This window comes from Bos taurus, chromosome 5, assembly GCF_002263795.3.
Source record: "Bos taurus isolate L1 Dominette 01449 registration number 42190680 breed Hereford chromosome 5, ARS-UCD2.0, whole genome shotgun sequence".
NCBI lineage: Eukaryota > Metazoa > Chordata > Mammalia > Artiodactyla > Bovidae > Bos > Bos taurus.
In genome coordinates this window covers 24,906,590-24,934,174 of record NC_037332.1, presented here as the reverse complement: position 1 = coordinate 24,934,174, position 27,585 = coordinate 24,906,590, and the positions used below count along the sequence as shown (strand labels likewise).

The window sequence follows — 27,585 nt, the reverse complement described above, 5'->3', positions numbered from 1 at the left end:
GAGACAGGGATCAAGACCATCCCCATGGAAAAGAAATGCAAAAAAGCAAAATGGTTGTCTGGGGAGGCCTAACAAATAGTTGCAAAAAGAAGAGAAGCAAAAAGCAAAGGAGAAAAGGAAAGATACAAGCATCTGAATGCAGAGTTCCAAAGAATAGCAAGGGGAGATAAGAAAGCCTTCCTTAGCGATCAATGCAAAGAAATAGAGGAAAACAACAGAATGGGAAAGACTAGAGATCTCTTCAAGAAAATTAGAGATTCCAAGGGAACATTTCATGCAAAGATGGGCTCAATAAAACACAGAAATGGGATGGACCTAACAGAAGCAGAAGATATTAAGAAGAGGTGGCAAGAATACACAGAAGAACTGTACAAAAAAGATCTTCATGACCAAGATAATCACGGTGTGATCACTTACCTAGAGCCAGACATCCTGGAATGTGAAATCAAGTGGGCCTTAGGAAGCATCACTATGAACAAAGCTAGTGGAGGTGATGGAATTCCAGTTGAGCTATTTCAAATCCTGGAAGATGATGCTGTGAAAGTGCTTCTATTTTTTAATTTTTTTATTTTTTATGCACTCAATATGCCAGCAAATTTGGAAAATTCAGCAGTGGCCACAGGACTGGAAAAGGTCAGTTTTCATTCCAATCATAAAGGCAATGCCAAAGAATGCTCAAACTACCACACAATTGCACTCATCTCATATGCTAGTAAAGTAATGCTCAAAATTCTCCAAGCCAGGCTTCAGCAATACGTGAACTGTGAACTTCCAGATGTTCAAGCTAGTTTTAGAAAAGGCAGAGGAACCAGAGATCAAATTGCCAACATATGCTGGAACATTGAAAAAGCAAGAGAGTTCCAGAAAAACATCTATTTCTGCTTTATTGACTATGCCAAAACCTTTGACTGTGTGGATCACAATAAACTGTGGAAAATTCTGAAAGAGATGGGAATACCAGACCATCTGACCTGCCCCTTGAGAAACCTATATCCAGGTCAGGAAGCAACAGTTAGAACTGGACATGGAACAACAGACTGGCTCCAAATAGGAAAAGCAGTATGTCAAGGCTGTATATTGTCACCCTGCTTATTTAACTTCTATGTAGAGTACATCATGAGAAATGCTGGGCTGGAAGAAGCACAAGCTGGAATCAAGATTGCCGGGAGAAATATCAGTAACCTCAGATATGCAAATGACATCACCCTTATGGCACAAAGTGAAGAGGAACTAAAAAGCCTCTTGATGAAAGTGAAAGAGGAGAGAGAACACATTGGAAAGTGAAAAAGCTCAACATTCAGAAAACGAAGATCATAGCATCCGGTCCTATCACTTCGTGGGAAATAGATGGGGAAACAGTGGAAACAGTGTCAGACTTTATTTTTTGGGGCTCCAAAATCACTGCAGATGGTAACTGCAGCCATGAAATCGAAAGACACTTACTCCTTGGAAGGAAAGTTATGACCAACCTAGATAGCATATTCAAAAGCAGAGACATTACTTTGCCAACAAAGGTCTGTCTAGTCAAGGCTATGATTTTTCCTGTGGTCATGTATGGATGTGACAGTTGGACTGTGAAGAAAGCTGAGCGCTGAAGAATTGATGCTTTTGAACTGTGGTGTTGGAGAAGACTCTTGGACTGCAAGGAGATCCAACCAGTCCATTCTAAAGGAGATCAGCCCTGGGATTTCTTTGGAGGGAATGATGCTGAAGCTGAAACTCCAGTACTTTGGCCACGTCATGTGAAGAGTTGACTCATTGGAAAAGACCCGGACGCTTTTCCGGGATTGGGGGCCAGAGGAGAAGGGGACGGCAGAGGATGAGATGGCTGGATGGCATCACTGACTCGATGGACGTGAGTCTGAGTGAACTCCGGGAGTTGGTGATGGACAGGGAGGCCTGGTGTGCTGCAATTCATGGGGTGGCAAAGAGTCGGACACGACTGAGCAACTGAACTGAAATCAGGTGTAACTGGGTCAGATCTGATTCAGAAGTTTGTGATAAAAGAACAGGAGTTCTAAGGAAACTATTCTGGGAAGGATGGTGGCAGACAAAATTTCTAGAGGTAGAGGTTCTGAATATAGTTTTCATTATTTACATGATGCAACAAGTGGCAATGCCTACACCCAGTGACTCAGCGGTGACGCCGCCACTGGAACAGTGCTTTTGAGTGACTTTGGCTGTGTACCCCAGCCTGCTTTAAGCTCATCATCTGGCCCTCTGAAATATTCTGTCAGCTAGCTAACGGTTTTAAATAAATTTCTTTGTTAAACTAAGTAGGGTTGGTCTCCCTTTGCAATTAAGAATATTGAATAGACAAAATGACGAAGAAAAAGAAGTCTTCTTCTTCAGAAGAAAAGTCTTCTTCAGAATAAGCAATCTGTTGTCAATATCTAATTTAATCATCTAAAAAGTATTTTAAAAGTGAAGTTTAGCATACATCCTGCCAATCCACACTTTTGGGCTTCCCTGGGCTCAGATGGTAAAGAATATACCTGTAACGCAAGAGACCCAGGTTCAATCTCTGGGTCGGGAAGACCTCCTGGAGAAGAGAATTACATGGACAGAAGACCCTGGCAGGCTACAGTCCATGGGGTCGCAAAGAGTCAGACACAACCAAGCATCTTTCATATAACTTACATAGATACATTCAAATGCACAAATCTTAAGTGTAAAGGATTTTTACAGATGTACACATACTGGGAACCACCACTCTGATCAAGATAAAAACATTTCTAGCATCCCAGAAGGTACCTTTACCAATGTACTAATTTTTAATGCATTTCATCACTTTCGAGTATTTAAGAAATGGACAATTAGATATAAACAGGAAAATCTTCTGGTAGATTCAATGGATTAAAATTCAAGACACTAAGAACTAATGTTCTTAGTTATATGATATGATATAAATTAGTTAGATATGATATAAATTCAATACACTGTGTTGTGATCTTTGAAGATTAGAAATATAAATTCAACAACTGTTCACAATTATTCAACAACTGTTCTGTGCTAAGTTGCTTCAGTTGTGTCAGACTCTTTGTGACCCTATGGACTGTAGCCTGCCAGGCTCCTCTGTCCATGGGATTTTCTAGGCAAGAATACTGGAGTGGGTTGCCATTTCCTTCTCAGGGGATCTTCCTGACCTAGGGATTGAACCTGTTGTCTCTTACATCTCCAGACTTTGTAGGCAGGTTCTTTACCACTAGCACCACCTGAGAAGCCCTCAAAATGGGGTGCCATGCCCTCCTTCAGGGGATCTTCCCAAATTGGGATCGAACCCTGGAAAATTCTAATTCAACAATTATCCATGTCAATTACAGAGCAAGGGAGGTAAGGTTTGTACATTAAACTCTTTAGAGGGAAGAAAAGCCGTTTTCATCCTTACCTGCTCCTCAGGGATTGGATCTTTGTCTGCGATGTGTAGAGGAGGCTGCAGCACAGGTGCCACAGTACAGCGTGGGCTCTCACACGCCATTTCAGGGTGCCCTTAAAAAGGAACACGGAAATGAGCGAGTATCTACTAACGTTAATAAAGAGTACCATCTGTAGATTTATAATTTAAATAAACTCTTGGAGAAGAAAACCTGTTTTCTCTCTTCCTTTTTCACCTTACCATAGTACTTGGCACACAGGAGGTACTCTAAATACTTCAACAATCAACTTTACTCATGGCATAGAAACAGACTCAAGACAGACTATCGTCACTCTTCCCTACGAAAAAGAAACTTCAATTCTGCACTTTACTTATACCATTTTTATTCTCAGGAGAAATTAGGATTGGAAATGAGTTTCATAAGTAAAAGATTGAAAAGATCATCTCAGGTGAGCTTAACTTCGATTAATTATTAAAAGACAGTGTTTGACTTCCAATCTCGGGGTTATTTAGCTTCATATTCAGCTCTCTTTTATCATTATCTGTCTACTTTAAAGAAGTAGGGGTTAAGCCTCTAGATTTTAGCTTTCAGAGTTGGGGGAGACTCTTGGCTAGCATGGGCTGGTATGGTCAGAGCAATCTAGGCCAGCGGGGGAGAACTCTCAGTGGGTATCATCAGCAAAAATGTGACTTAGCCCACAGTGTCAGGTGACTAGTTTCATACAAAAGACTGAGTAAGTAAAGTAAATATACTGAAAATGATGACAGTCAAGCTTCTCATTATCACAAAAGGGAAGAACAAACACAGAGGAGGGGGAGGCCAGAATAAACTATGTGCTCCTGAAACTGCGCTGGAGGTACTGGTATGAAGGTGTGGTATATAACATATATGGACAGACAGATAGATCTACAAACAGAGACAGATGTGTGTGTGCATGCATATGAGTTGTATGTGTGCTCAGTTGTGTCCAGCTCTTTTGTGACCCGAGGGACTGTAGCCTGTACATGTATATGTGCAGATGTATTCCATAGTTCTGTACACGGATAAGTGGTAAGAGCAGTAATATCCCAGTGGCCATGAGCATCCCTAGCACTTCAGATCTTGGTTTCTAAAGGTCATTTTCTATTAAGAAGAATGAGGCTCTTTGGAGACAAGGCAGATGTTAGGGCTGGAGGCAAGGCAAGTATGAGACGAAGTCAACAAGTGCTCAAAGAATGATGGTGATAGGAACCACCCTGAATGGGCTCCCTCTGGTTGAACTATGGACAACCTGAGCAACAATATAAAATAAGAGTAACTAATTATGATCTAGTGAATAAAATAAGAACCCATACTAATATAAATGTGTAAGTAAGTAGAAAGGGGGATGCTTAACCTTAAAATAGTGTCAACTAGTAAGTGCAGGTGGAAACGGAATTAGAAAATTACCATCTGGCAACCACCACAGCAATATCCAGCTGAAGCAAGAACTATCAATGGATGCTAAAAGTAGTGGGTGAAAACATTTTAAGCTAATGTATTCACTTTTCGATACACAATTTTATGAATTTAGATAAATTACAGTCATGTAATCACCATTACCACTGATCATGATACAGAATAGTCTTATCACTTCAAAACATCTACTTAATGCTGCCTCTTTACGCCCTATTCCTCCCTCCATATCCAACTCCTAGTAATCACTGATACGTTTCTTCTTCCTGTTAAACTTTGTCATTTTGTGGCTGTCCTGTAAGTGGAATCACACAGTGTGCAGTGATGTGAGCCGAACTTCTGCTGATTAGCAGAGTGCATCTTCCACCTTACTGACAGAGCAGTAGTAGTTCATTTCTTTTTTATTTCTAAGTAGTAGTCCACTGTATGGATGGAAGTAACGATTTATGTATTCGTCAGCTGAAGGACCTTGGGTTGTTTCCTAATTCTGTTGGTATACTGTGGGTTTGCAGAAGAATGTCTGATTTTTAAAAATATGAACAGAAGTACTTAGGGGCAATGGGATTTCATGTCTGTTTCTTAACTAAATGGTTTAGAATAATACCACCAAAAGAATTTATAGACAATACACACACAAATGTGGTAGAGTGTAAAAAACTGGGAAATCTGGAACTAAGGGGTACTTAAAATTATTCTTGTGATATTCCTATAATTTTAAAATACTTAAAATAAAAAGATACAGCTAACTAAAGCACCTATTTCTTAAAAAATTTAAACCAACAATTTTATTTCAAGTTGTGTATCCAAGGCTACGATGGGCATTTTAGTGAGAAAAGTTTCTGAATACTTGTATCTTAGTTCATATCATTACCACCTATGAGCAAATCAAGAAATGGCTTATCACCTGCCCAATGATTTGAGACTGTTTTAACAATCATGTTTAAGTGACTAAGATTCAGTATCTTACAGTATGCTGAGGGAGGCAGGAATGGGATGCATCTTCTAACACCCAGTGGTCTCCTGAGTGTTTCTATTTATAAAAAATACACCCGAAAGCTCTAGTTAAATCATCTAAAAGAGTTTAATATGCATAAATATTTGCACATATTAAAAACTCTTGGCAAATCTAACTTTTGGAGAAAGAATTATTCACCATTTACATCTGAGGAAATGTACTGGTAGTATATCAGTAATTAGCTTGTTTACATTTCCTTTGAAAAATGCTAATACTTTTACTATCTAAGGACTTGCTTAGTTTGCTCAAGACAGTAAACAAAGCATTACAGACCCAGCTACAAACAAAGCGATGACTTACAGGGTGATAAAGCATTACTCACCTTTGGCAATAATACAATTTTTTATTTTATTTTTTAATTGAAGGATAATTGCTTTACAGAATTTTGTTGTTTTCTGTCAAACATCAATATGATCAGCATGGTGTACATATGTCCCCTCCCTCTTAACATCATAATAAAGGTCCAAGGGATAAACATACTATTGACTTATAGCACAAGTTTAAAGATTAATATGCCAAACACTTACAATTAAATTAGTGAAGTTAATGAAGTATTTTATCTTAAAAGTAAATTCAATTTCTGGTCTCTGACTATCAAAACTCATTATTACCCTAACTGGAAAAGAGTTTCTGGAATTTCTAATAATGGAATAATACTATTAAAATCTATTTTTTAATTAAAATTTTAAAAAAGGAAGTATATGATTCAGGGAAACTTCAAATGATATTCATTTTTTATTTACAAAAATAAGAGCCCATATTTTATATTCAGTGTCAATTTGCACATATAAGTTCATTTTTTTTTTTTAAGACAACTAAGAGATTTTATCAAATCAGTTTTATCATGCAGACAAGAAGTAAACCTCATAAAGTCCTACTGGGGAATAAGTATGTCTGGTAAGTGTATGTAAAAGTACTCTCTCACAGGTACCTTTTTTATCTGTATTTCTTCGTAGTAATTTGTCCACTTGAGAAATGGCCTCTTCCCAGCAATTGTTGCTTGCTTGAACATGGGGCTGAATTAACTTTAATTTCTGTTCTAGGATTTGATAAGCTTCTGACACTAGTTCTTGTGTTTCTTTAATACAGACAAGCTTTTCAAGTTCATCCTCAAGAATTATTACCCTGAGTAATAAAGAAAAACAAAAACAGATTTCTAAACTATGAAACGAAATGTATAATTCACAAAGTTTATTTTAAAAAAAAGTTTGTAAGATGAAAAAAAGTTCTGAATGTGGAAGGTGGTGATGGTTGCACAACAATACATATGCAGTTAATGCCACTTACCTGTAGCTTAAAAATGGTTAAGTGCTAAATTTTACATTATATGCATTTACCAGTTTTAAAAAAAGTTTATAAAGAGTATTATATATTTCTTCAACCAATATTTCTTGCATATATACCAGGCATTTTTACAAACTAAAAAGATAAGTTAAACCTACTTCCTACTTATAAGAAACTTAAACCACACCAGAGAAGTCATACATATATAATATAAAAAAAATTAAAACTAACATTTTATTTCCAATTTAAAGATGAGAAATTAGTTCTAGAGAGTTGAAGAAACTTGCCCAGGTCATACAGCTGGTAAATTGTAAAGCTGGGTTATATCCAGGCACAAAATGACAGAGAGAAAGAAGGGATTAAAAGAATTCAGAAGAGGAGCAAGTTACTATGCTAAGGAAGAGGTACTTCTGAGGTAGCACTGAAAGATGGATAAAACCTGAGCATTTACAGAAGATGAAGGTCATTCTAGATGGTAGTGGGAAATAGCATTTATACAGTTTGGCTGGACTGAGGTAAAGGAGTGAGAAATAAAGAGAGAGCAGACAGCAGTCAGTTTATGCCAAGCCCTTTCTGCAGAGTGTTTTATACAGACTTCAGTCTAAGCTGCTACACTCACTCCAAATCCAGGGAAATTTTTCAGATAAGTAAGAAACCAAATATAAGGCTCAGAAACATTCCTCTGGCAGCAGGCACTCTACAGACCAGGAGAACACTTAACAGAGTTAATGTTCTCCTGCAGGCAAGTGAGAGTGGGAACGGCAAGTGGGACAAGCAAGTGGGAGGAATGAAACACAGAATGATTTTTTTAACACTTTTCAAAGCTGTGTGTGGCAGTGCTAAAGAGCAAATCAGATATGATGCTCTGTGACTGGACTGCTCTCTAGTGAAGTATTTTGAAGGGTGATTACAGTAGCATACATAAAATCTTTCATTTTTTAACAGGAAACATACCTCCCATGTATTTTCCATAATCCCTGGCCAAGGTACACAGCCCTTCTTTGTCATTTTCATGTCCGTCTAGTGTAGTACTCTTTCTTCCCAAACCATCTTCCTCATGCTAATGCATTTTATTAAACCCTGTACATTTCTGATTCCACTGCCAAACATTAATTCTTGATAGACCCTGGTTTGCCTAACACAACCTTTCCATCCACTGAAATCTTGTTTTCCTCTCATGATGATCCACCTTTTGCCACCCACTCAAATGGACAGCCTTATCTCCCACATTCCCAGTGGGAAATAGCTTTCTTAGAACAGCAGCAACAGACCAATGGAACATCACTGCCTCATAGTGTCTTAATTGTTCCCTATGGCTCAACCTTTACATGAGTATTATATACCTATCTCAGACCTTGAATTGATGGTTAAAAACTTATCTTTTTAAAAAGTCTTTCTGACCTTAATTTCCTATCTGTGTACATCACATCCTTCTTCACTCTGGTAAATGAGCCTTTTGATTTTACTGAGATTTCAAGTCCTTCTGATGCATTTTCTTATCTTTGAAAATCAACTGCTGCCCTCCCCCTTCCACATCTTGCTTGGTATCCAGCGTCAAATACATCACCTACAATCTTCTCAACTCATTAAATCCCTCTGACCTTCCCCTGATTACAACACAACATGAACCAACTCATTCATTTGATGCAGTCCTATACTATGAGTATCTGTTATAGAAAAATTTCACTGAAATGACTGGACACTGCATTTTACTAAGGTGGAATACTAACAATACCATGCGAAGTAGAAGATCAACAAATATAAACCATGGATCCTACATTTTACTATCCAATTGGGGCCAAAAAACTTGTTCTATGCTATAGAAAAATGTCCAAACCTCTTATTCAGAAAAATAGCAATATAATACTCTTCAACTACATATAATAATACTTCTCGGCTTTTGTCCTATCTTTCTAGGTTTTCTGTTGAAATAAAAAAAGTAAAAACTATAAATGAATTCCCCCAACTACAGTACTAACAAACCAGTTTGTTACATTTGTAGGTTGAAACCACCCTTTAGGCTGCATGTCTCGACTTTGTTGCTTCTTTTCAGCTAGGACACAAGCCAACAACCACAATGGCAGGAGAATGAAGCCTGCTAATCACGGGGATGTTTCCTTACGTGGCTTCTAAACTTACTCATTCAGTAATGCTTTCAGATGCAGCTGCAAGCTGCGTACTGCTGTGTGAACATTACTCAGTTCTCTTGACTTCTGCTGAGTTCTGGAGAAACGCTGGGGTACCGACTGGTGCTGAGTTTCAAAGTACCGGTAGAACTCATAGCTGCGCTTAAGCTCTTCCAAACAGGCAGAATGAACATGAGGTAGACCTTGAGTCACATCAGATAAGATACGATGAGGCAAAAGTGCTGGAGTAAGTAAGGGCCCAGGAGGTGAATTTGTTGTAGAAAGTAACAGGGCTAGCCGCCTAAAGAACTCTGAACTCTGTGCCACCCAGAGCTGAAACAGAACCTAAAAAGAAAAAAAGAACAAGATCAATAAAAAAATACTGGCCAATATTCAAAACAAACTACAAATTTATTTATCTTAATTTCTGGATTAAACTTTTCACTTTATCCTAAGTAATGAATATAGCTGAGCTTGAACTAACTCTAAGAGTAGTGAAGAATGCATGCCTGCATGCTAAGTTGCTTTAGTCATGTCTAACTCCTTGAGATTCTATGGACCATAGCTCACCAGGCTTCTCTGTCCAGGGGATTCTCCAGGCAAGAATACTGGAGTGGTTTGCCATGCCCTTCTTCAAGGGATCTTCCAGACCAAGGGATCAAACCCACAACTCCTTCAGCTCCTGCACTAGAAGCGATTTTTTACCACTAGCGAGACCTGGGAAGCCCATGTTACATCAAATGTAGTTATAGCACATACAAACTTCTGATCCTATAGCAGCTTATACCAGTTTAGCAGACAGTGACTGCAGCCATGAAATTAAAAGACGCTTACTCCTTGGAAGGAAAGTTATGACCAACCTAGACAGAATATTGAAAAGCAGAGACATTACTTTGTCAACAAAGGTCTGTCTAGTCAAAGCTATTGTTTTTCCAGTGGTCATGTATGGATGTGAGAGTTGGACTGTGAAGAAAGCTGAGCACCGAAGAATTGACGCTTTTGAACTGTGGTATTGGAGAAGACTCTTGAGAGTCCCTCGGACTGCAAGGAGATCCAACCAGTCCATCCTAAAGGGAATCAGTCCTGAATATTCATCGGAAGGACTGATGTTGAAGCTGAAACTCCAATACTTTGGCAACCTGATGCAAAGAGCTAATTCATTTGAAAAGACCCTGATTTTGGGAAAGATTGAGGGCAGGAGGAGAAGGGGACGACAGAGGATGAGATGGTTGGATGGCATCACTGACTCAATGGACATAGATTTGGGTAAACTCTGGGAGTTGATGATGGACAGGGAGGCCTGGCATGCTGCGGTTCATGGGGTCGCAAAGAGTCACACACGACTGAGTGACTGAACGAACGGACTGACTGTCCTAAAAGAGAAATGCTGATGGAATAAGACACACCTAATTAGAAATGAATGTTCTTTGATGAATTATTTTTTTTAAACTGTATACAAAGGAGAAATGGAGAGAGCAGGAATGATGGGTCTGTGTAAGTCCAAAGAAATAAGTCACCGATGGATCCAGAGTTTGGGGTTCAAAATTATACCAATATTTTGGCCTAGGAAATAGCTAAGAAATAACATAAAAATCAGTTCCAGAGTGATCATACTCAGGAATGTCTGGCATGAGAAACTACAACAACCATTCTTAAAAGACACAGCTTGATCCCGGCAGCAAAGGATTCCTAGAAATCGTCCTGTTCAAGAGGACAATATCAAACACACAAATACAATCTAGTATGAAAAGGAGTTAGCAGGTAACAGAGAGGATTCAACCACTTTGGATAATTTAGATTCTAGTTTTTTATAAATATGAAAAGGGACATTATTTAAACTGGTATATTAAATGAATTTTAAAATTATGTAAATAATGAATTAAGATAATTTAATGTAAACCTATTTTACTATTAACATTGTTTTTAAATAAGCAAGGCCAAAATTTCAAATCACTAAAGATACACCAAGAATTCTTAAATATAAACACAAGCTATTGCAGAAATCTTACTTAACCATTAAATTTCTTCACTAAAATAATTTTCCTGGGTATTCTCTGGTGGTCCTGTGGCTGTCTTTGTGCTTTTACTGCTGTGGCCCAGGCTCAATCCCTGGTTGGGAAACTAAGATTCCACAAGTTGTGCAGTGTGGCCCCCCCCAAATTTTTCTTTATCCCTTTATTTGTTCATTCAACAAGTGTTTTTTGAGCATCAATGATGTGCCAAGCAGTATTATAGGTGCTAATAATACAGCAGAGAACAAAGGTGAAAAATATCCCTGCCCTGATGGAGCTTATGTTCAAGTAGTTGGGCAATAGATATTAACAAGTAAAAGATAAGTTTCTTGGCTGACAGTGTATGGGGAGAATATAGCAGAGAAGGGGAACAGCAAATGTGTGATTGTGTGTGTATATGTGAGAGGAAGAGGAAGGAGAGAATAGCAGAGGAATACAATAAGCAAGAGGGAGAGTGTGTAATTGGATTTTTAAGAGAAACAGGGAGCTACTGAAGGTTTCTAAGCATTAGAGTAATATAATTCGAGTTAAGCTTTAACAAGATCCTTCTGGCTGCTGTGTTGATAGATAATAGGGAGGTGAGCAGAAGACAGGTTACTGCAGTAATGCAGGTGGGCGTTAACAAGGTACCTTGCACATAATGGTGAGTGGTAAGAGGTAGTTCAGTTCAGTTGCACAGTTGTGTCCGACTCTTTGGAACCCCATGGACTGAAGGCTTCCTTGTCCATCACCAACTCCTGGAGATTACTCAAACTCATGTCCAAGAGTTGATGATGCCATCCAACCATCTCATCCTCTGTCATCTCCTTCTCCTCCCGCCTTCAATCTTTCCCAGCATCAGGGTCTTTTCAAATGAGTGAGTTCTTCACATCAAGTGGTCAAAGTATTGGAGTTTCAGCTTCAGCATCAGTCCTTCCAATGAGTATTCAGGACTGATTTCCTTTAGGATGGACTGGTTGGGTCTCCTTGCTGTCCAAGGGACTCTTAATAGTCTTTTCCAATGCCACAGTCCAAAAGCATCAACCGTTCAGTGCTCAGCTTTCTTTATAGTACAACTCTCACATCCATACATGACTACTGGAAAAACCTGAGCTTTGACTAGACAGACCTTTGTTGATAAAGTAATGTCTCTGCTTTTTAACATGCTGCCTAGGTTTGTCATAACTTTTCTTCCAAGGAGCAAGCGTCTTTTAATTTCATGGCTGAAGCCACCATCTGCAGTGACTTTGGAGCCCTCCCAAAAACAAAGCCTGTCACTGTTTCCACTGTTTCCCCATCTATTTGCCATGAAGTGATGGGACCAGATGCCATGATCTTCGTTTTCTGAATGCGGAGTTTTAAGCCAACTTTTTCACTCTCCTCTTACAGGCTCTTTAGTTTTTCTTTGCTTTCTGCCACAAGGGTGGTGTCATCTGCATATCTGTGGTTATTGATATTTCTCCTGGCAATCTTGATTCCAGCTTGTGCTTCCTCCAGCCCAGTGTTTCTCATGATGTACTCTGCATATAAGTTAAATATGCAGGGCAGTAATATACACCCTTGATGTACCCCTTTCCTGATTTGGAACCAGTCTGTTGTTCCATGTTCAGTTCTAACTTTTGCTTCCTGACCTGCATACAGGTTTCTCAAGAGGCAGATCAGATGGTCTGGTATTCCCATCTCTTTAAGAATTTTCCAGTTTATTGTGATCCACACAGTCAAAGGCTTTGGCATAGTCAATAAAGCAGAAGTAGATGTTTTTCTGGAACTCTCTTGCTTTTTTGATGATCCACTGGATGTTGGCAATTTGATCTCTGGTTCCTCTGCCTTTTCTAAAACCAGCTTGACATTCTGGAAGTTCACAGTTCAACTTCACGGTTAACATACTGTTGAAGTCTGGCCTGGAGAATTTTGAGCATTACTTTACTAGCATGTGAGATGAGTGCAATTGTGCAATAGTTTGAGCATTCTTTGGCATTGCCTTTCTTTGGGACTGGAATGAAAACTGACCTTTTCCAGTCCTGTGGCCATTGCTGAGTTCTCCAATTTTCTGGTATATTGACTGTAGCATTTTTACAGCATCATCTTTTAGGATTTGAAATAGCTCAACTGGAATTCCATCACCTCCACTAGCTTTGTTTGTAGTGATGCTTCACTTGACTTCTCATTCCAGGATGTCTGGCTCTAGGTGAGTGATCATACCAGCATGATTATTTGGGTTATGAAGATCTTTTCTGTGTAGTTCTTCTGTGTATTCTTGCCACTTCTTCTTAATATCTTCTGTTTCTGTGAGGTCCATACCATTTCTGTCTTTTATTGAGCCCATCTTTGCATGAACTGTTCCCTTGGTATCTCTAATTTTCTTGAAGAGATCTCTAGTCTTTCCCATTCTATTGTTTTCCTCTATTTCCTTGCATTGATCACTGAGGAAGGCTTTCTTATCTCTCCTTGCTATTCTTTGGAACTCTGAATTCAAATGGATATATCTTTCCTTTTCTCCTTTGCCTTTCACTTCTCTTTTTTTCACAGCTATTTGTAAGGGCTTCTCCTGTTTGAGGAGGCCTTACAAATAGGCCTTACAAATTTGCCGTTTTGCATTTCTTGAGTATGGTCTTGATCCCTACCTCCTGTACAGTGTCATAAACCTCCGTCCACAGTTCTTCAGGCACTCTATCAGATGTAATCCCTTGAATCTACTTGTCATTTCCACTGTATAATCGTGAGGGCTTGATTTAGGTCATACCTGAATGGAGTGGTTTTCCCAACTTTCTTCAATTTAAGCCTGAATTTGGCAATAAGAAGTTCATGATCTGAGCCACAGTCAGCTTCTGGTCTTGTTTTTGTGGACGCTATAGAGCTTCTCCATCATTGGTTGCAAAGAATATAATCAATCTGATTTCAGTACTGACCATCTGGTGATGTCCATGTGTAGAGTCTTCTCTTGTTTTGTTGGAAGAGGGTATTTGCTGTGACCAGTGCGTTCTCCTGGCAAAACTTTATTAGCCTTTGCCCTACTTTATTCTTACTCCAAGGCCAAATATGCCTGTTACTCCAGGTATTTATTGACTTCCTACTTTTGCCTTCCAGTCCCCTATAATGAAAAGGACATCTTTTTTGGGTTTTAGTTCTAGAAGATTTTGTAGGTCTTCATAGAACCGTTCTACTTCAGTAAGAGGTAAGCAGAGGGCACACTCTGGATACATACAGAATGGACAGAATCTCTTGACAGATGGTTTATGAGTAAAAGTGTTAACAAGGATGATTCTAGAGTTTCAGATTCTAGTTGTTTCACACAACTAAAAAATCAAGTTGGCATAGCTTATTGCTCTAAAAAAAAAAAAAAAGACTATTATCTAATCATTGCTATGTTATCCAATGAAACCGAAACTCAGAAATACACATTTTTTTCTTGTTTGTTCTTTGAGTAAGGGAAGCCCCTCTGGATGAGGGGATAACCATAGTTTACGGGCAATTAGGAAATGCTGTTTTAAAGCATTTTCAGGGAGTCCCCTGCGGTCAATCGGTTAGGAGTTGGCATTTTCACTGCTGTGGCCCTGGTTCAGTCCCTGGTCAGTGAACTAAGATCTTGCAAACCAGGCAGCAAGACCAAAAAAAAAAGCATTTTCAAAACTAGATCTGCTTTTTAAAGCAGGAAAGATACTCTTTATAATAATTTTACAAAAAACTAATTAAAATTTTGAACTAAGGAAAAAAGAGGGGTAAGGACTCTGTACTAGATATTTCACATGTCTCTTCTTAGGATACAGTTAGGAAGTTTCTTTCCTTTCCAAAGATGCAGCATTTGCTATTGCTAAGCTCTCCTGAACACCAGACTATCTTACTTGCCTCTTGAGAAATCTATATGCAGATCAAAAATCAACAGAATCAGACATGAAACAATGGCCTGGTTCCAAATTGGGAAAGGAGTACATCAAGGCTTGTATACTGTCACCCTGCTTATTTAACTTTTATGCAGAGTACATCATGGGAAATGCCAGACTGGATGAAGCACAAGCTTGAATCAAGATTGCTGGGAGAAAGATCAATAATCTCAGATATGCAGATGACACCACATTTATGGCAGAAAGTGAAGAGGAACTCAAGAGCCTTTTGATGAAAATGAAAGACAAGAGTGAAAAAGTTGGCTTAAAACTCAACATTCAAAAACTAAGATCATGGCATCTGGTCCAATCACATCATGGCAAACAGATGGGAAAACAATGGAAATAAGTTTATTTTTTGGGGACAAACTTTATTTTCGTGGGCTCCAAAATCACTGTAGATGGTGACTGCAGCCTTGAAATTAAGACACTTGCTTTTATGGAAGCAAGCGCCTTGGAAGAAAAGCTGTGAGAAACCTAGACACCCTATTAAAAAGCAGAGACATTACTTTGCTGATAAAGGTCCACATAGTCAAAGCTATGGTTTTTCCAGTAGTCATGCATGGAGAGTTGGACCATAAAGAAGACTGAGTGCCGAAGATTTGATGCTTTTGAACTGTGGAGAAAACTCTTGAGATTCCCTTGGACTGCAATGAGATCAAACCAGTCAATAACCAAGGAAATTAGTCCTGAATATTCATTGGAAGGACTGATGCTAAAGCTAAAGCTCCAATATTTTGGCCACCTGATGTGAAGAACTGACTCATTAGAAAAGACCCTGATGCTGGGAAAGATTTAAGGCGAGAGAAGAAGGGGACAAAAGAGGATGAAATGGTTGGATGGCATCACCAACTGGATGGGTATGAATTTGAGCAAACTCCAGGAGTTGGTAATTGACAGGGAAGCCTGGCATGCTACAGTCCATGGGGTCGCAGAGAATTGGACACAATTAAGTGACTGAATTGAAACTCTCCTGAGAGAAGATATGCAATTGAAAAAACAAAACAAAACATTTTCTTTAAAAGACATAATGAAGATTACAAAGGAAAACAAAAGGACCTGATTTGTAAACCATCTTTCACTAACATTTTTTTTTAAAAGCTTTAATTAGTGTTGCTCTTTTGAGAAATAATTTTCTTTTAGAATTTAGCTTATAAAATTCACTTTGAAATTCTTTATCTGGATATAATGACAACTGAACAAGGTGGCCCTACACAGATTTTGAACATTACAGGAATTTTTAGCAGTTTATAAAGTAAATCTCAAGACAGGCCACTTTTGGAGTCTGATGTTCCTGGTAACGATGGAACACAATTACCAAGTTTAGTTATATATTAGTTATATGTCAAAATAAAACAGAATTAAAACACTAAAGTTTCATTTATAAAATAATATGGGTGTGCAAAGAGGATCCAGCTACATCCTTCATCATAGTATGTGGAGGAGATAAGTGAACGCGTCCCACATTTTAGAATAGGTCATGTCAGATGGAATTAAAAAAATCAGCTAACATTTATTAATCACTTACTCAGTCCCAGGCACTGGACTGGTGAATATTTAATCCTTTAGTGATAAGCATTATCTCATTTTTATGAACACAGAAACGACGACTTGTTCAAGACCATATCAATAGTCAGGTGGCAAGAGTGAAACCTAGCAGTCTGACTCTAAGAGACTCACTTTTTCTCTTTGCTGCCTGTATTTGGACAAATATAATCCAGGATTTAACAAGCTTTTCAAAAAGCACAGAAAAATAGGGAAATAACTAAGACATCTTGATGAGTAAAGAAAAAATTATTTAAAACAGAAAGAAATATGACCATAATTCTCTCTCCAAATCCTTCTTAAAGAGTAACAGCTATTACCATTTTGGGTTAACCAAGCTTTGTTGTAGGTATTTTCTATGTTTTCTCATTTAATCTAAAACCATGTAGGGCAGGTATGGTAATCTCTTTTTATAGCTTAGTGAATTCGAAGAATAACTCATTCAGGTCAAACAACTAGTCAGTGTCAGGGCTCAAATGTAAACCCACACCTGCTTAATTCCAAAGTCCCTGCTTTTTCATCATTAAGAATCTCCCAAACTGTCTTTTGAAAATGACTATTTCCATTCACAGAATAAAGCATGGTCATGGTATTGAATTTAGAAGTAAATGGAATTACCTATAGTGCAACCACCCTAAGAACAGCTAATTGTATATTAGTATTTTCTCATGGTCTTTTTTAAAAACAGAGTTGTGGTCATACTAAATATATATTTACTTATTCTGATTGTTGCACTGGTTTCTCCAAATTTTTACAAAATCTTTATAAGCAAGTTGTAGCTATTATTCAATGGTCCCTATTGGATTTAACATAATTCATGCAACTATTCCTCTACTGCTGCACATTTAGGCAGTGTTCCATTTTTAACTATTATGCTGCTGCTGCTGCTGCTAAGTCACTTCAGTCGTGTCTGACTCTGTGTGACCCCATAGACAGCAGCCCACCAGACTCCGCTGTTTCTGGGATTCTCCAGGCAAGAACACTGGAGTGGGTTGCCATTTCCTTCTCCAATGCAGGAAAGTGAAAGTGAAGTTGCTCAGTCGTGTCCGACTCTTAGCGACCTCATGGACTCCAGCCTACCAGGCTCCTCCGTCCATGGGATTTTCCAGGCAAGAATACTGGAGTGGGGTGCCATTGCCTTCTCTGTTTTAACTATTATGAACAGAGCTAATAAGCAACTTGGTACATAAAGCTTTAAGATACTTGAAATAATTTCCTTAAGAAAGATTTGCATAAGTGGAATTACTGATTCTATCATTTTTAAGGCACTGTAAATGTCAAAGTGCATTCTGAAACAAATTTTAAGGAACTAAGGTAAACCAAAAAGAAAATTATTGTAGTGGCCTTGATAAGAATGATGGCAGCTATGACTAGAATGGTGGGAAATGACATGAAAAAAAGGGAAAGACTTTAAAATGTAGTTTAAAGGTGGCACAAAAATCTACTGATAGCTTATATGTGAGGGGTAAAAAGAGGGATAAGGATGACAGTAAACAGGTATCTAGCTTAATAAGTTATATGGTGACATTTATTAAGATGGGTTAGAATGACATTAAAAATTAGTTAAGGTGAATTTCAAGTAACTGGAAAGAAAAACAGGAGAACTAGAACTTTTATGAGGATCTGAAAATTTCAAAGATGTGAAAGTTCATACAGTCTCAAAACAAAATGGATGTTGAAAAATATGCTGTTAATTACACTTGTACTGATTTCCACAGTATCAAGTGAAGTTTAAAGACTAGGAATAAAGAAATATCGAAGTGGAGCTTACTAAATACTGAAAATGAACTTTGAGACATTTGGATTGACTTTCAAAAAATATTTCTGGAATCTTAAAATACATACAGTTTTGTAACATTCTTTAACTTATGTTTTTTCATGTTTTTTTTTCCTACTACTAACTCCAAAACAGTTCAGTAAATGAATGCACCATAAATCATTACCAATCTCATATCACTGAGCTTTTCCTTTCTTTCCAATATCTGCTGCTGTAATAATATTATGAACATACTTTGAATATATCTTCGATTACTTTCTGAGATGAATCTATAAGCTAAAGTCGATGCAGTAAAGGGTACATTTGTAAAGACTGGTATTCACTGCTAAAGTGATGCAGTTGACATTTTTACTACTGGTGTGAGTTCTCTCAAAGTCTTCAATGACGATGACTATTATCAACTTTCAGAATCCTTGGCAAAATATTTACTTATTTTTCTTTGTTACTTTCATTAGTAATAAGATTGAAATTTTTTATCATATTTATTGGCCATTTCTATTTCTTCTTTTATGAACTGGCAACTCATGCACCTGATCTATCTTCAATAGGTTTTACATATCTTATTTTTCTTTATATAGAAAGAATTCAAGCCCATTGCTTATAAATCATTGCATTTCCCCTCCCCCCTCCGAGCTTATTCACATTTAAAGGATACAGCATTTAAAGTTTAGAAGTTTATGTAGTCAAATATATCCTTTTAAGAGACTTTTAACATATGAAAAAATTCTTGTTCTAAACAAGGATTTGGAAGATTTTCCAAGGGGTAGATCTTGTAAGTTCTTTACCCATGTTTGTTGAAACAAATGGCTAGTAAATAAAATCACACGTTGGGTTCCTTTTAAACTCATTTATCTTCAAATTCTAATTTAATTCAAGAAATACATATATTAAGAATTTTAAGTATTTTAACATCAGACTATAAGGATTTCCTCATCCAATCTTTATGATACTCTCCATTTTTAAAGGCAGCTTCAAAAACACCAGTAAGGCTATTATGGTAATGGTATCCAGCAAACAACAAAAGTCGGGGGACAGGTGTACCACGTACATTCAGAAAGCACGAACACAACCCAAATGCATCTATCTTTTCTTTAGCCCTTCACGTCCATGAATGGATTACCTTCAATGCAGGCAGGCTGAAGCCATCTGTAAGGTTATGTGCTTCCTCTTCTGAAATCTGCTCTTCACTAAGTCCAAGGCCCAGCTCCTTAAAAGGCACCACACAGATGTAGTTGGTTACATTGTCACTCTCGGAGTTCAGGGGGTAGGTTAAATTAGGTTAAGGCAATCAACAAAGCCTTTTCATTAAAGTACAAAGGGTACAGTTTTTCAGTGGCTAAATCGTGTCCGACTCTTTGCAATCCCATGAATTGCAGGATGCCAGGCTTCCCTGTTCTTCACTATCTCCCTGAGTTAGCTCAAACTCATGTTCATTGATTCAGTGATGCTATCCAACCATCTCATCCTCTGTCGCCCCCTCTTCCTCTTGCCCTCAATTTTTCCCACCATCAGGGTCTTTTCTAATTAGTCGGCTATTAGATTTTAAGATTAGTTTCTTTTTAAAAAGTGATGTAATTCTCCTCAAAGTTCAGGAAAAAGATAAGTAAAGGTATCTGACCTTGGAGATTTACATCAGTTTAAAAAGAAATTAATCTTAAAATCTAATAGATTAATATACCTCAAATCTTATAGGAAATGTGAGAATATCTTTATAACTAGATAGTTAAAAGTTCAACTCTTCACAAGTGCAAAAGTACTAATTTAGTTATTTTTGATATGTGCCTTTTGAAACTGTATCATGTACTCGACTGCATGGCTCAGGCCCTTACCACTCTATAGTAAATACTTCTCTTTATCTCCCCGTTTGCATACTGCAGGACATCATTACCTGACAACGATGACCTGAAAACATTCAACTACTGATATAACACTAAGCCTGCTACATCCAGGTTGTCTGACACAGGCTGCTGCTCCTTCTGTCTCCCTCTTCCTCATGGCAGCTGCCAACTTTACTATGTGATTTCCTCCTCTTCAATTGTTTTTTGTAAAGAATTATATCCATATAATTCTTTATATTAATATTTGAACTATTCATGCATTTATAGCATATTCCTATTTGGTCATATTATAATAATCTTTTGATACAGTACTAAGCCAAATTTATAAATATTCTATTTAAATATTTTATATCTCCATTGGCAAGACTGGTCTGTAGTTTTTATTCTGTGTATTACATCATGTTTTAGAAGTGAGATTATAGTATCTGCATAAATAAAATGATGTAGAGTAGCTTTCTATCTAACCTTTTCTATGGTCTAAAATAGGTTTTTGTTAAATTATAAAACCATCTGGACTAGGGACTTAAACATTTTTTTCATTCACTTAGTTTTTGAATAAGTAAGGTATTTATGGATTAACATTTTACAAGGTAGTGTAAAAACTGCTTGCTACCTTTATCTCTTAGCCACCTAGTTCCTCTACCCAAAAGCAAAGGCAATCACTGCTACCAGTATCTGTGTATACTTTAAGATATTTTATTATTGTGGACATACATATAAGGAAATCTAAACATAAATATGTATGTGGGTATACATATGAATATATACACACACTTCTTTATCCCCTCATACACACATATTACACTCCCTTCTATGCACAAATGGAAGGGTAGCATAAATACCGCTGTGTGCACTTTGTTTATTTAACAACATTCCACAATAGTATACCAAGAACTATTTTTTATAGCTGTGTATTTTCCCACTGTTTATATATATAACCAACTGTGTTCTTTTTTAATGGAGTTCTTTTTATGAATTGTCTAATCTCCAGTTTTTCAATTCTTCCTAGGTCAGTTTTTGAGTTTGTATTTTGATATGAAATGATCCATTTCCCCTACGGTTTCAAAGCTGTGGCCAGAAAGTTACATGTGTGCTCAGTCGCTATTCCCTTATATAATAATTTCAGCTTCTTGCTCTATTCTCATTACTAATCTTGTATATTTTTATTCTTTTTATTTTGAACAGGGATGCTAGAGTTCATATAATGTATTAAGTCTTTTCAAAGAAATACTTGGTAGATAATACTATTTAATTTCTTAAGGTTTCCCGTGTGAAGAATATGATCTGGCCCCTGCCTAATTCTGGATCTTATCTCATACTCCAACTGCCAACTTGCTGTGCTCCTGTCTTGGAGTATGGTGATCCTTTTTCTACACTTTGATCATGCTAAATTCATTCTTGACACAAGTTCTTTATACTTGCTGGTGCATCTGACTGGAACTCCATCTCAAGTCTCCATTTAAACTGAAGGCCTTCCTTATTATCCAATCAAAACCAGCAACCTACACCAAGCACTTTCTATCCTATTCCCCTGGTTGGTTTTTTTTTTTCTTTATAGCAAACATCTGAAAACTTTCTGTTCACTTTTTATTCATCATTCAGTAGAACGCAAACTCCCTAAAAACGAGGATCTTGTTTATCTTGTTCACTGCTAGGTCCCTCATACCTAGAAAAGTGACTGGCACTGGGAACTCATACAATCTACAGTCTTCGTTAGGCCCCCTCACCTGCCTCCACCCCACTTCTAAGAAATTATAAGCTCCCTGAGGCAGGAACCACGTCTGCATATCTAGTGACTAGCATATTGCTTGGCATAATAGTCACTAAATGAATAACTACTGGCGGTTAACATGCCACACTGTTATGTCTCTATTTCCTTCTATATCTTGCTTCCTTCTGCTTGAAATGCAGACTTTTTCTCCCAAGGTCAACTCCAGCTCGTTCCTTGAGGGTCAGCTCAGGTGTTGCTTCCCTGAAAGCATTCTGTGGCTTCACAGGCCAAGTACATTGTCCTGAGATGCTGGAAGGCACCCCAGGCACTCTACTGTACTAAGAGTATCTACTGACTACACTCAGAAGTTTTTAGAAGTAGGCAGTACAGGTTTTTGCTCTGTCTTCCTAGCACAATGCAGGCGAGTATTTAGGCAGTAAGGGAACTGAATACACAAGTTCCTGACTAAAATCAAAGTACTTTCTCTCAATATCCAAAGTGGTAGCATAGTACAGTATGTGTGTGTATAAATCTAGATATAGTATATCTATACACATATAGAAAATGCTTAAAGTCCTAAGTCCTACAATAAAGACACAATTTTATTTCTTATTAATTGTGTGACACTGGGTAAATCTCATATAAAGTAGTGATTTTATTTCATTTTCTCATTAAGTGGGGATAAGAAAATCTAGCTGGAAAGGTTTGTGTAAGGATATAATGATAAACTTTCAAGCATTATATTCATCAGTGTCACAGTATCCAACATACTGAAGGTACAAAGTTTTTGCATCCCATTTACTTATTATTTAATCTATGAATTTTAACTAAAATAAAGATCTTATACACTTCTATTTTCTGACTACTAGAACTAATTTCCTATTTCAGTAAATTTAAGAGACAGACTTATTGTCACGCAGTCTTTAAGTGCTTATTATATATCAGACACTGCCTAAGCACTTTATATAAAATAATTCATTTGATCTAACAAAAACAGGAGGATTGTTATTTTTGTCATTCTACAAATAAAGCAAGGTACAGAGAGTTAAGAAACTTGCTTATGGTCTCTGACACAGTAACTGATACAGCCAAAATTCAGAAAGTCAATCTGACTCTAGAGCCCGTTTTTTTGAAAGGGCAAGGATTTTCTGCTGCCAGTTTATTTCCATATGATGACGCAAATTTGCCATGTTCAGTAATTTGAAAAACTGTGACCTGGAGAAGCCAGGTTCTTTTGACTTTATTATTTGGACCAGTAAAGGAAAGGACATCAAGTTTTTTCCTTGTTAAAAATGAGCCACATGCAAGCAGAAGAACTTTCTTCCTGTCTATTATTGTCATTCCCCCTGGAATGCATTTCCAGTTTTAAAATAGAAGTGATGATGGAAATCAGCTTCAAAATAGGCGATTTCAGTTTACAGTGAAGTTTTACAGGATGCAGCTATAATATCTATATTCAGGACTCTGGAAACATTGCTTATTCTTACATATAGACAGAAAAGGATATTTTTTCAGCATATATAGGGTAGCTAGCCTTGCTGCTTGAAAGTTGGCTCTGACAGTTCTGTAGACAGCTTTCCGAAGACCGATGAGATGCTGACTGGGATGCTGTCCAGCTTTATTAAATAGGCAAGCAGCACTGACCCTGTCAAGCAAACTTGAAAAGTAAAATGTGATACAACTGTACAGGTGTCCTAAAGTTTTTGTTTTCTAAATCCACAATTTTATTAAACTTAGGAAAAAATTCTTTTTTCATTACAAAATGGTTATAAATATTCCAACTCAGGTCTCATAAATAGATATTTCCCTGACACATATATAGCCACCAGAAAAAAGACAATTGAAAAAAGAATACTTCCTCTGATACAGGGGGAACAATTAATTTTAATTGAAATAATAGTAGAAATGTAGGGATATTTATTTAAGATACTAACTTTTTAATATAGATACTCTACCTGATAGAATATACCAAAGTGGTACTACTTTACATTTAGTTTTCAAAAGCCTGGTATCTACAGTAAGTAGGAAAGCCTTAATTATAAACTTTCATGTTCTTAATATGCATTTATATATGTTTATCAATCATATTTTTGGTCATTTGTACAGAACATTCAAATACTGTATAGAAATACATTCTGTACATTCATAAAAGTAGGGTAAAATTACTTACCCACCTGCAGCCACTGGAACTTACCTACCCAAAATGAAGTAGGGGACGCAGAAAGAGAACCAGTGGCCAACAGGGGAATGCAAGTAGAAAGGCAAAGTAAGGGTTACTAGGTAGGAGCATAGCTACTCTCAAAACTGTTCAAGAGGAAGCACATTTCATAAGCACTTTTCCAAAGGTAAATGGGGGACTACCTATTTGTAACAATGCCATATAATGTATTATGCTTTTATAAATGAAATTATGATTTCATATTACAGTTTTCCAGACAATAGGCTTTCACCTAACTAGTAACCACTCCTAATAGTAAGACAAAATATTGGAATTTATAAATTTATTACAACATAACCACAAATTTGTAAAATAAGGCATCTAACTCAAAACTTAAAAAAAATGTTAAACCAAATTAAAACACATTCAGGCATTAAAAATCTATAAAAAACAGGACAATGACTGATAGAGGCAAAGAAGGGTTTAATTATTTGCTAGAGAGGAAAAATTGAGGCAGAATAAAACAGCACTAATATTTTCAACATATGGACACTACTGTTTGTGTTCCATTTTACTCAGTCTTAAAAACAAAAATATTTCTAAAAAATTATGATTCAAAATTTATTATTCCTCATAATTTTTTCCAATCCATTTACATTTAGATGGACACAAGTACAATTTTTCCAAAATTTTTTGTCTGCATTTGAGTAGATATACGTCATAATCCAGAGGAAAATCATGCCTAATTGGCCCATTTTAGCTCTTCATTCTAATTGTACACATATGGGTAAAAATGGAACAAGGACAAAGGCACAGAACCATCAACACAAGGCTAGCATTAACTGGACACATAGCCACTCTGCTTAACCAGTCAGTGCTCCTAATAAAATGTTGTACAAGTCAAGAATGAAAAGGAGCTATTACTTTTACTTAGCATAATTTTTAACTTTTAAAATTTGATATTCAATATTTGTTATGCTCTATCAACAGTGGACTTTACAATGGAAGGACCAAAATTAACAAACACTGAGGGCTGTTACATTTTGAACTGAACAGAAAGAGAAGTTATAAAACCTCTCTCATGTCTCAGAAGTTTTAAACACTATTCCAAAACACAACAGAGTGAAGAATGAGATGACTACTGAAGACTCTTCTACTTTCCTATTTCCTGATGTTCCAAATACAGCTTTTATTCAGGATTATTTAGGTTCTTCTCCAGAGCACAGCAGAGTGAAGACAGTAATGACCACCCAAAGTTCTTCTGCCTACCTCTTTTCATGATTTTCCAGATACAACTAATTAAGAGCAACATTTTTTCTTTACCATATACTTACTTCCTCCCACCTATAGGCTACAAAGGTTATATAAATTATTAAATACACTATAGAACAACTGTCATACATGAGTATTTAGGTGGCAGTGTACAGGAAACCAAAGTTTAGAGTCAGATGGAATGAACTTGAACATTTGCTCAACCATTTATAACTGTATGCCTTTAGTTGTATGCAAAATTGTCTAGCACAGTATATGGAACATAACTGGTGCTTTTCCTTTAATAACACAATAAATAGGCTGTCTATCCGGTACCTTAGTACACTTATAGCTAGACTAGTGAATATTTAATTTCCTGTATTAAATATCAGTGAGAACATATGAGAGTGTCAGTGTCATAATATTAACCTACAGAATACTATTAATACATGGCAAGATTTTTCAGAATGAATTTATGTGAAATCATCTATCATGTAAGCTGAATAAAGAGAGCATCTGGGGGTGAGTAAAGGGAACAAATATTTATTGGGTAACTATTGCATGCAATAGATAAATATATATTTTTATATATATATATATAATATTAAGGTCTCTATATTATCTCATATAACCACATGGTAACACAGAGAAATAATCATGATTCTCAAAATACTTTGGTTTCTCAAAGTAAATAAACAGACTCACACTACTTATTAAATCTAGCATATAATGTATTTATTTCTTCACTTAGTAGTTAATAGACTTTAATAAATAATAGAGAGAAACCTATTTTTTTCTGTAAATACAACACAGAAATGAAAATAGGTAATAAATATTCTAATTTAACTAGGTAGTAGAAAATAGTTATTTAAAAAATAAAATGAAAAATGAACTCACAGTGTAAATCCTCTGGAAATGACTTCAGTTTCTTGAATGAGACGTAAAGCTTTTCTCACAAGGTTAGTAAAACCTCGGCTATCTGTTGCTATATCTTCCAAATAGACACTGTATTTTTTTAAAGTTACTTGTAGTTTTGCTGTCCTCCATAATCGCAAAGCTCTTATGATCAGATAAACAAATACAATCACTCCCCATACCAGCCAGGAAGATAAAATCCACCAAGTGGGAAGCATAACAAGCAAACTAATGAAGGCAAATACCACTGAGACATCCCTGGAACAGAGAAACAAAGAAAATGATATCCATCAGTCCAGAGAAAGATGAGTTTCTCTAGTTAGAATTTATGTTTTCTAAAACAGATAAAATGCTAGCTTCTCTATAAACTATGGCTTTATAAAATATGACATTTAAAAAAATAACATGAAACAGTTAAAAAATATCTAGTACCACTATCTAGTTGCTAGATACCACTGTCTAAAGCTAGTAAGTTTAGGTGGTAGATATAAATAGGTGTCTTCTGATATGTACTCTTTAACCTAATAACAATTACAGATTTTAAAATCTGATTTTATAAGTATAAAAGTAAAAAGCTTTAATTTTTACTAGTTTTTAATACTAAAAACCTTATCAGCTATATTCCAATACAAAATAAAAGTTAAAAAAATAACTAAAAATGTTTCATATTTGGAGATATTATGCGGTCTTTTTTCCCAAAATCAGACTCTAGTTATTTGTGCGAAAACATATAATATCTCAAAAAACTATTAGCATTTTTCCAATTAGAAATAATATATACTTTGAGTAATTGCTTTGAATAAAGTCATCTAATTTTAAGTTATCATTACAATTCTGGAATATACATATTTACCACAGACCATAATATGGACAAGCTTTGTACTTTTATACTGCTTTAAGTGAAATCAAAAGACGTATGATATTTTTAAATTTAGTCCAATTACAAACCTATAAATTCCTTTCAAGCAGTGAAGGCTTTGATGAAAATGTTTAAATATAAGAAGGCAAATACAGGGGAGTTATATCTAAGGATATCCAAGAAACATCATCATTAACACTTGAAGATAGTTACAGTCAAATTATAAAGAAAATAACACATAAGAATATTTAATAAATATTTGCCTGCCAAAATCTCCCTTGGAATTCTTTGCTGTTAGGCAATATTGGTAATATCATAGCAAAATCTGATCATATACTTTTATATATTTATAGCAAACCTATAAAGGATTTATAGGCCTCAGACTTGCTTAATCACCTTTGTGGTCAAAGGAATACAAAGTTG

At 36.5% G+C, this 27,585-nt stretch overlaps 1 protein-coding gene across 7 annotated transcripts in view; it reads right to left on the bottom strand.

The window, feature by feature from the left end:
- VEZT (vezatin, adherens junctions transmembrane protein) overlaps positions 1-27,585 on the bottom strand; it is a 71,121-nt gene that overhangs the window by 5,905 nt on the left and 37,631 nt on the right. For 4 of the 7 annotated variants that reach the window (XM_059886848.1, XM_059886845.1, XM_059886847.1 and 1 more), the window contains exons 5-10: positions 26,286-26,561; positions 23,487-23,636; positions 19,551-19,698; positions 9,250-9,581; positions 6,758-6,951; positions 3,389-3,489 (exon numbers count right to left, since the gene is read on the bottom strand). In XM_059886848.1, the coding sequence (XP_059742831.1) occupies positions 3,389-3,489; positions 6,758-6,951; positions 9,250-9,581; positions 19,551-19,698; positions 23,487-23,636; positions 26,286-26,561 (1,201 nt within the window). The remainder of the gene's footprint in view (positions 1-3,388; positions 3,490-6,757; positions 6,952-9,249; positions 9,582-19,550; positions 19,699-23,486; positions 23,637-26,285; positions 26,562-27,585) is intronic. The other 3 variants (XM_059886849.1, XM_059886846.1, XM_059886851.1) reach the window with 1 other exon arrangement.